This window comes from Miniopterus natalensis, chromosome 16 (assembly GCF_054644295.1).
Source record: "Miniopterus natalensis isolate mMinNat1 chromosome 16, mMinNat1.hap1, whole genome shotgun sequence".
Lineage (NCBI taxonomy): Eukaryota > Metazoa > Chordata > Mammalia > Chiroptera > Miniopteridae > Miniopterus > Miniopterus natalensis.
This window is the reverse complement of record NC_142096.1, coordinates 13684220-13699084: the sequence shown is the minus strand read 5'-3', so window position 1 is coordinate 13699084 and position 14865 is coordinate 13684220. Positions and strand designations below refer to the sequence as shown.

The 14865-nt window shown below is 40.4% G+C and overlaps 1 protein-coding gene and 1 pseudogene across 1 annotated transcript in view; one reads left to right on the top strand and one right to left on the bottom strand.

The window, feature by feature from the left end:
• Positions 1-2518: 2518 nt before the first annotated feature.
• EIF3H (eukaryotic translation initiation factor 3 subunit H) overlaps positions 2519-14865 on the top strand; it is a 68189-nt gene continuing 55842 nt past the window's right edge. Inside the window, exons 1-2 of the mRNA XM_016207782.2 lie at positions 2519-2675; positions 14343-14499. Coding sequence (XP_016063268.2) covers positions 2544-2675; positions 14343-14499 — 289 coding nt within the window. The 5' untranslated portion in view covers positions 2519-2543. The remainder of the gene's footprint in view (positions 2676-14342; positions 14500-14865) is intronic.
• LOC107533110 (thymosin beta-4-like) lies at positions 7283-7447 on the bottom strand (annotated as a pseudogene).

The window sequence follows — 14865 nt, the reverse complement described above, 5'->3', positions numbered from 1 at the left end:
CTTTGGGGTATATACCTAGATGTGGAATTGCTGGATCATTTGGTAATTCTATGTTTAATTTTTTGAAGAACTGCCACACTCTCACAGTGGCTGTACCATTTTATATTCTGTTCATCTGTGTACAGATTGGGTAATTTCAATGTTCCATCTCCAGTCCACTGATTTTTTTTTTCTCTGTCCTTTCCATTCTGCTGTTAAGCTCATCCATTGGGCTGTTTTGTGGTTTTGTTTTTAAAATATGTTTGTATTGATTTTTTTAAAGAGAGGAAGGGAGAGGGATAGAGAGATAGAAACATCAGTGAGAGAGAAACATCACTGATTATCTGCCTCCTTCATGCCCCCCAGGGGGAATCAAGCCCGAAACTCAGGCATGTGCCCTGACCGGGAATCAAACCAGTGACCTCTTGGTTCCTGGGTCAATGCTCAACCGCTGATCCATGCCCGCCGGGCAAGGTTTTTAAAATTTTTAAAAAATTTTTGGTTATTGTATTCTTTAAGTTCTAAATTTCCATTTGGTTCCTATTTATATCTTCTATATCTTAGCTGAGACTTTCAATTCCCCTGCTGAAACATTTTATTTCAAGTGTGTTTGTGATTGGTAGCTGAAGCATGGTATGAGGGCTGCTTCAAAATCTTTTCAGATAATTCTAACATCTCTGACGTGTCAGTGTTGACATCTATCGATCGCCTTTTTTCATTCCGTTTGAAATCTTTCTGGTTCTTGAAGAGATGATTTTTTCAACTGAAGCACAGACTTTTGCATATTTTGTGATGGAACTGCTTCAGTCGGCTCCCCCTGGCACAGCTCTGGCAATGGAAGGAGGGAGCCCTTCCTCTTACTGCCCCACGACAGTGATGCTACCGGCAGAAGCCGCACAGTCAGCTTCACGGGGCCCCCCGGGGGGGGGGAGCAGGCCAGCTTCACTGGGGGCCCGGGGGGGGAGCAGGCCAGCTTCACGGGGCCCCCCAGGAGAGGGAGCAGGCCAGCTTCACGGGGCCCCCCAGGAGAGGGAGCAGGCCAGCTTCATGGGGCCCCCAGGAGGGGGAGCAGGCCAGCTTCACGGGGCCCCCCAGGAGGGGGAGCAGGCCAGCTTCACGGGGCCCCCCAGGAGGGGGAGCAGGCCAGCTTCACGGGGCCCCCAGGAGGGGGAGCAGGCCAGCTTCACGGGGCCCCCCAGGAGGGGGAGCAGGCCAGCTTCACGGGGCCCCCCAGGAGGGGGAGCAGGCCAGCTTCACCGGGGCCCCCAGGAGGGGGAGCAGGCCAGCTTCACCGGGGCCCCCAGGAGGGGGAGCAGGCCTTCGTCCCCGGTGGGGAGGCAAGTTCCAGCTCCGGGAGCGCCGGGCAGGGGCCTTCCCGCTGTGCCCTCGGCTCCTGGGGGGTCTCGCCGCTGCGGGGGGAGCGGCTGCCCCCCTGTTCTCCGGGGAGGCTGGAGGTCACGTCCTCCGCTCGATCTCCACCGACAGCGCAGAGGACACTGCTGCTGCCGCTTCTTCCTCTTTTTTTTTTTTTGTCCGTATCTGCGTAAAATAACTTCGTGGCCCTTATGTAACTCTTACATGACACGAACAGCAGCAAAGGGCTATGAATTCTGGTAATTCTGAAAAAAATGATTTTCTGCATCATGTAAGTGGTCAGAGACAGCCATTTAAAATTATGTAGCACCAAAAAATGCAACATCGCCCACCACGAGCGAACGGAATGCGGCCGGATCCACGCGTCGGTTTCCTAACGGCGACGGGAGCCAGCGAGACGCCTCGCGGCGGACAAGGCTGGGAAGCGGGGTTACCCGTCAGACGTGGCGGAAGCTTGACCCATGAGGCGCTACATAAACGTGAGTGACCACGCCGTTCTCAACGGCCCAGCGGAGACTGGCTGCGCAGGACGTGGAAAACGCTTTATTTTTTTCCAAAATGAAAAGTTTAAAAACATCAAATATTCAGTACCGTTGCTCTCAAACTCTCCGCGCACTGTCGGTTAACCAGACACATCCCCACGCTTTCCAGTACCTGTGTCTGTGTTTTGTCACGTGCGCGGTGAACCGGGCCCGCGGCGCGGCAGCAGGTCGGCTGCCCTCTCAGGGCCGCAACCACCCCAAGCGCGCGGCCGGAAGCACAGCCCTGCGCGCTCGCGGCCCGAAGGCCGCGCGTCCCCACCGGCGCGTCCGCGGGCCCTGCGCTCCAGGCGCCGGGGAGAAGCTGCTCCGCGCCCGCCTCTCTGCTTCCAGCTTCCCGGCAATCTTTGGGGTTCCCTGACTTCTAGACACATCACCCCAGTCTCTGCCGTGTTTGCCACACAGTCTTCTTAAAAAGTCTACTTTTGCCTAAAAGTATCTTACGGGGAAGCCGCAAACCCACCGTGCGCACGCGCAAAGGATTCCGTTGAGGAAGCGTTGATGCTGAGCAAGAGACGGGAGGCGGGGCCCTGCTCCAGCCGTGCCTCTCGCCCCGCCCCTCGAACGGCGCCCTGCGCATGACGTCACGTGAAGCTTGTACTTCCGCTTCCGAGTACTCACGTTTCTCTCTCTTCCGGTCCCGCTGGAAAGATGGCGTCCCGCAAGGAAGGCACCGGCTCGGCCCCCACCTCTTCTAGCTCCGCCGCCGGTGCGGCAGGGAAAAGCAAAGTCAAAGGCGGGCCCGGGGACTCGGCCGTGAAGCAAGTGCAGATAGATGGCTTGGTGAGTGGGGTGCCATCTCCGCGGGCCCACGTGGGGAGCGTAGTTCCCAGCCGGGTCCCACCAGAAGCGCTTCCCGGCAGCCTCCCCTCTGGGCTAGGTGAGCCTGGGCCGAGGTTTTCCCTTTAAACCCTCTTTCATCTCCACTTTTTGTTCGGGAGACGCAGCGGCCTTCTCTGACATCTGACGGGGGCATTGAGGGCTGAGAAAGGGGACCGAGGCTGGGGGTGTGTGTGTGGCAGGTTCTTGGGGTCTTGTTTTGAGATGCTTGGGAGATAGGACTTGGAGAAAAACTTTCTTGGGAGACTAGCAGGTGAACCCTCGGTGTCGAGAAGGATCTAGGACTCTAGGGCTATTGGAAGGGAGCGTAGGGTAAACTTTATTGCTTCCCTGCTGGGATATGACATCTCTAACTTCCCAAGTGGAGATTTACCTCGCACCCACTTTTGAGCCCGTGGTTCAGCACTTTGTCCGCATAATTGGAATAAACATCTTTTGTGTTCGCTTCTCTTTCCCGCATCTGTGAATGTTAGACTGCCTCAGGATTTGGGTTTAGGCTTCCTGATACCTGGTTTCTGCTTGACATAGCGTAACAAAGTAGTTAAAAGCACACCTCTGGATTCAAACTGCTTGGGCAAGTTACCTGATCTCTTTATGCCTTATTTTCCTCATCTGAGTTGTTTTGATGATTAATATTGGCTGAATGTGTATCAATAACTAGCACAATGTCTGGGACATAGTAAGTTTCCATTTTCTCTTAGCTGCTGCTGCTATTATTTGTAATAGTTATATTAGTAAACTCTCTTTAACGTCCCTTCTTGTGGCTTTATTATTTATATTCCGATAACTCCTAGGTTTCTATTTCTTGCCAGACTTGATTTTTGAATGCCACTCTTAAATACCTGACTGCCTGCCTGACATCACTATTTGGATAGGCACCTCAACTTTAACACGTACGAAATAAAATCAGTGAGTTCTCCCCCTCTCACATCTCTTCCCCCTCATTGCTATTACCTCAGTCTTTCCCATCTTAGTAAATGGAATTACCACCTACCCAATTGAATAAGTCAGAAAACGTAGGCATTAACCTACATTTGTTCTCTTTTTTCATTTGTCCTCAACATCCAGTCCCACAGCAAATCCTGTTGGTTCCACCTCCAAAATATATCAAATTCACCATCTCAAGAGAATCCTTGCGTAATAACCCTGTCGGAAGTAGCCTCTTCCTCGTCACTTTCCATCACACCATCCTATATTTCCTTCATAGCATTTTCCACTGCCCGTGACTGGCTCGTTTGTTTTCTTGTCTCCTCCACCAGAATGCACGCTAAGGGCAAGCCGGGATTATGCTCTTTCACTCGTTATCCTCAATACAGAACCTGTTAACTGACATTGGTAGAATAAGTGAATGAATAAAAGATTTCATTTTATTTTTGTACTACTCCTTGTTCATGTCCTGATAATCTTTTGTAGATTATTTTAATGCTATCTTGAATTGTTATCTTAGCCCTTTTAAGTCTGCTTTTCATACTTTTATTAAAACATTCACTTACTGTGAAAGTTCAGATCTTGTTAACTGCCTTCCTGAAATGTTTACAGTGACTTTGCAATGAGTTTGAGGCCCACCAAGATGTTGTCCTTGCTTTTGTGTTTAATTCTTAGTATTTTCAAGCTTTCTAGGAACTGTATATTCTAGCCACACAGAACTATTTGGTAAGCCTAATTTTTAGTTGCATTTGTTCCTGGCACCTTGATAGTGGCCAAGACCAATTTTTCTTCTATTCTTGAACCTTTCCTTTTCTACCTTTGGTCCTACTTATCAATTCCTGTTTCTTTAATAGTGTCTTTCCCTTAATATCTTCAAGAAATTCCCATATTAAAATATTCAGCTCTGTCTGTCTACTTAACACTCTGTGTTCCACTCTTAATCCCACTTTTTTCCTCTTGAAGTTAAAGGTTAAAATTTTTCTATATTAGCAGTCTTCCACTGTTTCTTTTACTCATTGCTGTTAGAATTTGTCACCGCCAAGTTCCTAAGTCTTTAAAAAGATCATTGATAACTTTAGCAAAGAAGTATAAAAAAAATCAAAATGTCATACATGTAAATAGTGTCTATAATACATAATTTAAATAATTACAAAATATATCCAGTTACCTGCCTTTCAACTTGAGAAATAGAGCATTACAAGTATGGCCCGTGGACCAGCAAGACAAGCAGAATTGGCCTCAGTAGGTTGTTAGAAATGTAGAAATACAGTATCTCAGAATCTCAGGCCCCTCTCCCAATCTAGTGTATCAGATGATTTATAGCATATTAATGTTTGAGAAGTACTGCTCTGGTCCATATTGATCTCTTCCTTTTTCTGAACTTTTTATCATGACGACTTGTATTGTTCATCTTGGCATGTGATCATACACTGTTAATTAAAAAAAATGACTTACTGTTTATGTATTTTTCCTTTCTCACTGAGATGATAATCTGAAGGCTAAAGTATAAAACATTTGGGTGTTACATAGTTCCAGTGCTTAAAACCCATCACAATTAAAATATATTACCTTTTAAAAAAAAATATTTCTATTGCTTTTTAGAGAGAGAGGAAGGGAGAGGGAGAGAGAGAAATATCGATGAGAGAGAAGCATCAATCGGCTGCCTCCTGCCTACCCCTACTGGGTATCAAGCCCACATGTGCCCTGATCGAGAATTGAACTGAGATGAGACCTCCTTGTTCATAGGTCTGTGCTCAACCACTTAGCCATACTGGCTGGGCTCAAATATGTTTTTATTGATTTCAGAGAGAGGAAGGGAAAGGGAGAGAGAGAAATATTGATTGGCTGTCTCCTTCACACCCTGCACCGGGGATCGAGCCCAAAACCTGGGCATGTGCCCTGATGGGGACCAGGGATCGAACCAGCGACCTTTTGGTGCCCAGGATGATGCTCAACCAATTGAGCTACACTGGCCAGGGCAATTCCAGGTATCTTAAATATTGGGAGCATTTTTCTGGATTTTTAGCTCAGTCCTAGCCCCAATATTGGGGAGAAAAGCCTCTACAGAACAGTAGGCTTTGAAGAGGGTCTTTGCCAGTTCTTATTTTTGTGGTCAGATTGTCTCACTTTTACTTTACCAACTCTACCTTGGTTTCTCTGATGAGAGCTTCTGATTTCAGCACTTGGATGAAAACTTGGATATATTAATTTATAAACTTGTTTTTGTAAAATATTTAAATTATGGTACTTGGATATTACTTCATTTGGCAATATATGAGAAAATATACTTAAAGGCAAAATATACTAAAAGCTTTAGTTTTTCTTGTAAGCTCTTATTTGTAGATCATTCTATAAAATGATTCTATCCTGTAAAGATTAGGTTTAATAGCACAGTACAGTGTAATTTACATATCCATCTATTTGATGGCAAACTGCATTGTTTCATTAAACCTGAAAGGACTGAAATGGATACTGCTGTATGCCACAGTAGTGTTGTGTATTTTTGTTGATGTTGGTACCAAGCCCAAGCATACAAGAAAATAAAATTGATTCAGTAAAATAATGGTAACTCAGTATTAACTTAGTCAAAGTACAAAACTTTTTTACTTTTTGAGTCTGAATATCAGCTATACTTTGGCATAAAATTTTAAGATTTTATTTCCCCCTCAAATAATACCTAAATGTCACAGGTATAAAATAAAAACAATATACATTATTTGTAAGAAAAGTTTGGAGACATCACAAAAAAACTGCAAAGATAATTAGCCAGTTTATAAGCTCATAGCATGAGGTTGGTTAGCACCATTAAGATTTGGGGCTTTACTTTTCTAGTGTTTTTCTATGCTTTAGTAAATACCTGGAGTTGAAGTTAATGGATTAAAGGTTATGCATGTTCTTAAGCGTGTTGCCAAATTGCTCTCTAGAATAGTTGTATATAGAGTTGAGTTTACTTCCCTCCTACAGAGTATTGGAGTGCTGTGCTGTTTCTTCGCACCATTGCCAACTGGAACTTGGGATTTTCAAAAATCTTAGTCTTTACTTTAAAATTTAGGCGTGTGTGTTAGTTGCTTGTTACAGTGATTCAATTCAGTAAATATTTCTTGCCTGTTAGTGATAATACCATCTACCCAAGTTACCCAGGCTTCTGGTATTATCTTCAATTGTTCCTTAGAGTTTCCCTTGGATTCTCTTAAGATCACTTAGTTTCTGATCTTATAACCGTATTGTCTGTACTTTTTATTTCTTGCCCTCCTTTCTGGTTTCAAAACTTTTTTATGTGCATATTAAAAAATTGTGCATTTCAATAATTAAAAGGATTTTAAGCAAAAGAAAATGGCACTCTGATTAAACTGCATTCTACAGCCTGCAGGACATCTTGGACCAGCTTGGTTTTTACTCTAGATTTCACTGTTGCCCCACCCAGCTTCTTCCTTCACCAACATGCGAACATGTGAGTGCTGTTCCTGCCCTGCCAACCAGCCAGGCAGATGGGAGAGGCAGGTGTGAGTTTCGTGATCAGTAGTTCCCTGATGTGAAATGGGGCAGCTTAGTCATTTAAACTTGATCCAGCCTCTTTGCATCTTACAAAGTTAAACAGTTAAAAGAAGTAAAATACGACAATGCTATGGAATGTACAGTGCATGTAGGTGGTACGTGTATGATTTTCCTGCTTGCTTCTGTTCAGTCTTTTCTTATGGAGGCAGTAGATTTTTCTCTTGCATTTCTGTTTTCTTCAACTTCAGCTTAACAAATTTCTCAATCTCAGCCATATCAGGTTTGTCAGACATGGTTGCAGGGGAATTGGAGCGAAGCTTATGAACAAGTGGTGTCCAGTCTGCTCAGTGGCTGCTGCTGAGTCTTGCTTTCCTTCTGAACTATTGGAAAGGCCTCGTGACTGACTGGCCTTACAGATTCCATTTTGTACTTGATCATCACACACGGTGCTGGTTTAAGAGTAGTCTTTAAAACAATTAAAACCAATTTTTTTCCCCTTTGGATAGAAGAAAATTCCTGTTTCATATTTTGTACAGAAATGCCTAATCTTCAGTTTTGCTTCAAAGGACCTTGTTGGGGAAGTGGAGAATTCCCCTCTCTACTCTGTTTTAGTTCTTGGAGCTGGAGTGATAATAGAATAATAACATTGACACAAGACAAGATAAATAGGAGAAAAACTGATGTAATGCGTGTGCAGGGGAGAATCACAATATGATGGTTGGATCATAAAAGGCTCAAAGAAGTGATTGAACCAGGCATCTTTTAATATTTTTTAGACTATTAATAAATTTATGGAGAATTCACAGGACACGAAAGTTTTAGTGCTCATGAGAAAGGAATCTAAGCAAGTTTTGGGTATTAGTGGAGAGTCTAAACAAAGTTTGGGCTTGGGTAATAAATTAATAAAGTGTTTATAGAAGCTCTTTGGCTCTGGATCTGTTAACTCTAGTGATAAGGGTATCTGTCAGCCCTCCTGGAGCAGGGAGGGCACCTTTCAAAGGGGAGATTTATTTCCTGCACTCAAGGAGACCAGAGGGTTGAGGTGTTCTTCTCTCACCGGCTGGTTGTCAAGTAACTTTAATTCAAAGTAATCAATATGCCATTGTGGGACATTTCGGGGTGGCCTGTCTCAGGCCCCAATAACCTCTTCAGGAGAAAGAAGGTGAGTAACCACTTCCTGCAATTACTGTGGTATACTTTTTAAACTGAAAAACTGAAGCCCTTTTAGTTTATTAAACCTACATAATTAAACACTGGATATACATGATACACAAATCAAAAGGCAAAAAAGTATGTAGTTAAAAACTCACTTTCATCCCTGTCTTCAACCATCATCTTCCCAGAGGCAGTCACCATTTCTTTTCTTTTTTTTTTTTTAGTATGTCCTTATTGATTTCAGGGAGAGGAAAGGAGAAGGGGGAGAGAGAAACATCAATGAGGAGAGTCATTGATGGGCTGCCTCATGCACGCCCCCTACTGGGGATCGAACCCATAACTCGGGCATGTGCCCTCATCTGGATTCTAACCAGGACCTCCAGGTTCATGGGTCAATGCTCAACCACTGAACCACACTGGCTGGGCTTGTGGAATTTCTTGAGGCTATATTGCCTTTCTCCCTCTTTCCCCAGCAATTATTAGTTAATTTAACTTTAAAACAGTGGACCATCAGTGAGCATTAGATCCAAGAGAATAATAATGAAATAGGCTCTTTCAGCTGAAATATAGAGGTGATATTGATTAAGTGTATTGGAGTGTTGTAACTAATCCCATATGTGTCAGGAGCAAAATATCTTTTTCCCCCCCTATTGAAGTTACTTAAAATTCTTTCACGTCAAAACTTAACAGCAATGATTTAAATCCTGTTTATTATTTGACTTAGCCAGTTATGAAATGGAACCCCTTTTCCACTCGAGCCATAAAATGTGTTAAATTTAAGGCTAATGCTGCTTTCTGCTTTTTGAATTTACATTTTGGCAATAACTACCTTCTTTGTTCAGTGTTAGAAGAAATGGCCTAGGCTTAACCAAATAAGAAAACTGCCAAGTTCACAGATCAGTCATTGAAAGGTGCCAGAATTAAATGAAAGTCTAGATATTGATTTTGCAGAATATGCTAAGGGGAGATTCTGTGGCATTACAGTTCTTTGAGACTAAAATTCTTCTACAGTAATAGCTGTTCTTTGATGGTGATTGATGTGAGAAATTCAGGCTGTGGACTTTAACCTCCCAGAATCTATCAAACTGGAGTAAAGCTTGCTAGGAATCATGCATCCTGCCTGACCTCTTCTCTAACTGGCCATCATCTGATGCAGTTTGGGCTTAGTTGTATTTTAGACTTTTAGACTCTGGGAGTGGATCTAGTCTTTATTTTTAGCAAGGATAATGTTTTTAAGGAAACATTTATATACGTATGTATATGAACATATCTATACACACATATATATACACATACGCATACATACAAGCGTATATATAAATATTTTGAGTAAATCAGCTTAATCTCACTTTTGACTTTTGAATACAGATTTTAAAAATCTTGTCCTGAAAGCCTGTGTTATTGGTTGTTACAAGAGAGCTCTAGTTCGCTCTGACTGATAAATTTTAACAAAAATGTAAGTTTGGTGTCAGGTGGTTGATTTTAAATAAGCATTTAATAAGTTACATCCTTTGAGGAATAGACTATAAACATTATAGGGAGACAAAGTCTTAGTACCATAAGGGTACCTTGCATATTCTGGTTGCTCACTAAATATTTGTTGGACAGATGTCTGGATGAGTGAAGGAGATTAGGTGAAATATTTATTGTAATAGTAGTTATAAGTATTTACTGAGGATTTAATATGCACTGTGTGCTCAGTACTTTGGATGTATTACTTTTTAATCCTTACAATAATGCTACAGATAGGTACTGATTGACTTATCTCTACAGGAGATAGGTGAGGCTGGGATAGATAAGGTAAAGATATGGCCTAAGGCCATAGAGCTGGCACTCATACTGTCCTTTTGCATTCTAGTGACCAGCCAACCTCTCAACAACTACGCTGGAATAGTATTTTTCTGTATATACACACCAGAGTTTCACATTTGTGTATGTACTCATTAGAATTAATTTTCAAGCTTTTACTAAAGTTTCCTCTCTTGAACATTTTTCACAAAGAAATAAAGATGGAAAATAGCAAATCAAATCAAGGTTTGAATGTTGGGGCTTCAGCTGGGCTCACTCATTGGATCAATAACTCACTATTTTACCTTTGTCTTGGAGAGCTTCTGATTTAAGTGGGGTCCTGCTGCTGAAGTAAGTTTGTTTTTTATCCCTCTAAAAGTTACATTGTTCAGAATGAAATCCAAATAATGGTCTGACCCCAGGTAAGAGTATGCCTGGGCTTGATTGCCACACAGTTTGGTGCTTATATCTATTGAGATAATGTTGTATTATGAGAGACTTTCTATCAGTGACATAAATTAAGAAGTGTTTGATTTTAAAATCTGAATGATCAACTTCTGGAGTTGGGAGAAAACTGCCTACCTGTTTAATGGTACAGGTTCTATGAACCAGTGTGGGGGGTGGTTCGTGAACTGTTTACTGGTCTGCATGAGAAGCATAGGATTGAGGTGAAGTATTTAGAAACTTTTATAGCAGTTTGATATTCCTGCAATAACCAAAGCCTGTGGTCTCTGGGCTTGAATTTTCTGTCTTTTAAAAATTTTTCACTTTTCTAGTAAGTAATTTTTGTTCTTTTACTCAACTTGGCCTGTGACGAGCTGGAGGAAGATGAATTCTTCACTGATAGTTTGAGAAGCACTGTTAAAATTTTCATACCTATTTAATAGGACCATATCTAAAAGACTTGCGATCACAAAATACACAATTCGCCTTTTTATTAGTTTTTGTGGTAAAATTTTTAGTAGTTTCAGCATTTCTCCATCTGTGAGCTGCTTAAAAAGATGAACAAGTAGATTCAGCATTTGCTTACTCCAGGTGCACAACACAGGTTGCAGTCTCTGAGCATGCTCAAGTGAACTCAGCATTAAAAAAGGTAAAAAATGATAGATGGTATAGTTCTACAATATAAAACTACTTTGCCCCTAATCATTTTAACTGGCTTTCAACAGATCCTTTTTATGTGTATTGCAAGGACGGTGGAAACCTGCTTCTCCAGGTGAAGATTTAGTACCATCATCAGTTTACACAAAGTTCTAATTGATAGGTCGCTGATTTACAATTGGTTTAGGATTAGGTTTCTCTTAAACAGATCTCTCTGCTTGTTGAAAACCAGTCTGTATATCCAGAAGTTATCCCTTTTCTCCTGATAGTGTGTACATATGCATATTTTATGGTAATTTGTATATGTGTGTGCAGTAGCAAATGTGAATAGTTGAAGAGTAACCACATCAACAAGAGATTAGACTTTACCAGCAGATGCTCAGGCTTACAAGTGTGTAGATTTTCTTTTTCTCCTCCTTTCAAAGCCAATTATTCAGCTCATATTTTTTAAACATACCCAAAAGAACATGTTAAAATCAAGATAATATCCACATCATTCTGTCAAGACACTCAGTAGGAATGTCAAAAAAGGAAATTATATTAATTTGCTGTTCTTTGTGGAATTCCATGTAGTAAGTTGCAGTGATTACCGTATTTAAAAATCTTTCCCTTTAATTTTCTTTATCTGATGTTTTTGAATTAAATACATGCTTACTATAACTAAATAGTACAAAGGTTCATAAAAGAAAAAGTATGTCCTTCCACACCATTCTTGTACATACAGACATAAAAGCGTAACTGCTTGTACATAATAGGTTTTCATTACTATTAATTTTTAAAGCTCTTTCTAACCCCTTATCATGGGCCTCTTTGGGAATCTGACAAATGTGACACCCCCCCTGCCCCTGTAAGATGCTCTTAAATACATAGACACATAATATTGCATATGATTTTAAGAGGTGATTAGAACTCTTCAAGCTCATCTGTGGCCTTCAGGTCTGAATGTTTGCTTTTAGTACTTACACACTTTGGGTGTACTTGTTAATGTAGAACTTTGGGTAATGTCGGTTTTTTCTTTTAACTGTATCTTTTTTTGGTGGGGGAGGATTAAACATTTAAACACTTATTTTCTAATGAATTAATTTTATATAGCAGATTTTCTTAGGTAACTGAAATTGTATTAATGTAGTTAATCACATTAAATTCTAAAATACATAAAAATAATAGAAAAAGTCTAAATGCTATATACTTCTTTGACTTCTAAAACATGGTACAATTTAATTTATTGTTGATTACCTAGGCCTATTATAAGCTTGAATTATTATAAACTTGTGTTTATATACAGATATATAAAGTACATATTATATATAATGTAGGGATATAGTGTAGGAACTTAATTTATTTTCTTACAGCATTTTGAGGGATCTTTGAGCTCTGAAATTGAGAATGAAATTGGGATTGGGGGCACATATAAATTATTTCTTCATCAGCCAAACTTGAAAGTATGGGCAGTTTTTTAGAGTTAAAGTATTTATACACAATAAAACACACTCATTTTAAATACACAGCATGATGCACTTTAGTAGTTATAAACAATTGTATAATTGTTACCATATCAGTATGTAAAATAAAAGAGTTGCCTTACCCTAAAGAGTGTGCCTTTTGGTTAGTATCCTCCCTCTTACCTTGGTCCCAGGCCACCACTTAGCAGTTTTGCCTTTTCTAGAATTCCATATAAATGAAATCATAGTAGGTAGCATTTTGTTTGACTTCTTTCACTTAGTATAATGTTGAGATTTAATCCTGCCGTTGTACTGGCATTTTGTTTTTTTTTATTATTGGGCAGTATTCCATGGCAGAGGTATGCTGCAGTTTGTTTATCCATTTACATTTGGTGTAGACTCTTGGATTGCTTTCCATTTTTGGCTATTATGAATAATGCTTCTATGAACATTTGTGAATATCTCTGTATGTAGATATGTTATTCCTCTTGAGTAAATTCTTAGGAATAGGAATTTGGGTCATGCAGTAAGTGTATAAGATACTGAAGTGATTGTTTTCTCCCTTTCCACCAGTAATTTTCATGGAGCTCTTAACTTTTTGGAAAGGTCTCAGTTTTCACTTTCTGTACTCAGACAAGTTCAAGACACCATCCCCCTACCCAGAGATTGGCTTGCAACCCAGCTCCTAGCTCTTGGGGATTATATCTAGGCCAGATGTTCCCTTGTGCATTGCTGCATTATCTCACAAGGTTAATGCTTGGGTTGTGAGTTTCCTCTTCTAGCTTGGTTTGCTAGTTTAAAGATTTTAGAAATGCAGTTTATTCAACATTTCTACAGGTACGCAGGAGTAGATGGAGTTAAAGTACTTCAAATTGGCATATTTCAAAGCCTAAAAGTTTCAGGTGTATTCCTTAAATAGTTGACCTTTTAACTCTGAGCTTTTTAATAGTTGCTACTTTTATTAGAAGAATTTTGGGTGGCAGCTTATAAGGTTTTCCAGGTAAATATTGACACTGATATTAGAGGTATTATTGCTGATTAAAAGCCATGGTGAATGTTTGTTATTCCATTAGAGGTTACTTGGTGTATCCTTCTGGTTGAGGAAAATTAGGTAGTGCTGGAGTCTTGGTTCTCTATTGCCAGTCAGATCCTTCTGGGATACGTGTTTCTATTGTTGCTTCCTCTGACTAGTGAGATGCTCTGTTCAGGAACCATCTTGAGATGTTGAGAACTTGTAAGAGGAACAGTTCTGCTTTTAGGCATTCAGATAAAGAAGTCTTTATTTCTGTTTTATTGATGGTTCTATCTTCTTTGTCAGGAAATTATCTTCCTGTAAACAAAGGTTAATAGGACTGCTTCCTGCATAATAACCTCAGGTTGAGGTGCTATTGTTTTATTAGACTCAAAGAACTCCTGGATGCCAGCAAGACCTTCGGGACCCTTGACCTAAAAGGCGTGAGTGCTGAATGTGGATGATTTTGATACGTCTTCAGACTCGAGGAGTTTCAGATGTACATTTAGACTGTGTGCAGTTTATTGTGTAAGGGTAAAGGAAATGATTTGTAAGAAATTTGGTTAGTCCTGTTATATAATTTTGTGGTTTTTGAAACCCACTAGTATGATTTATTTATTTTTTCTTTGAAATAAAGGAAATGTAAAGTATGAGAATGGTGTTTAAGCTTGATTTTGTATTTTCTTTTAGGTGGTATTAAAGATAATCAAACATTATCAAGAAGAAGGACAAGGGACTGAGGTGGTTCAAGGAGTGCTTTTGGGCCTGGTGGTAGAAGATCGGCTTGAAATTACCAACTGCTTTCCTTTCCCCCAACACACAGAAGATGATGCTGACTTTGATGAAGGTAAGGATACTCATCTCAAACGTGTCTTTGAAGTGCACACAAATGGTTATTAATACAGTTTACACTATTAACATTGCATTATTAATACATTTAATCTATTAGGGTAGCCTAGTTCACTTGATTTTTGAGTTTTTGAAAAAATTATACAAATTCTCTGAAATGAGGATGTATATAAAAAGCTTCATTAGTTTGGCCTTATTTGGAATGTGATTCTTATTTTAGTAATTTGGATAGGAGCTGTACTGATGTTAACCTTCCCATTATGAAATCAGCTTGCCAAATAACTTACATTGTTGTGAAGGACAAGGATCATCATGTGTCTAACATCTATTTTCTTCTGTGGTATTTTGACAATGTTTATGAAGA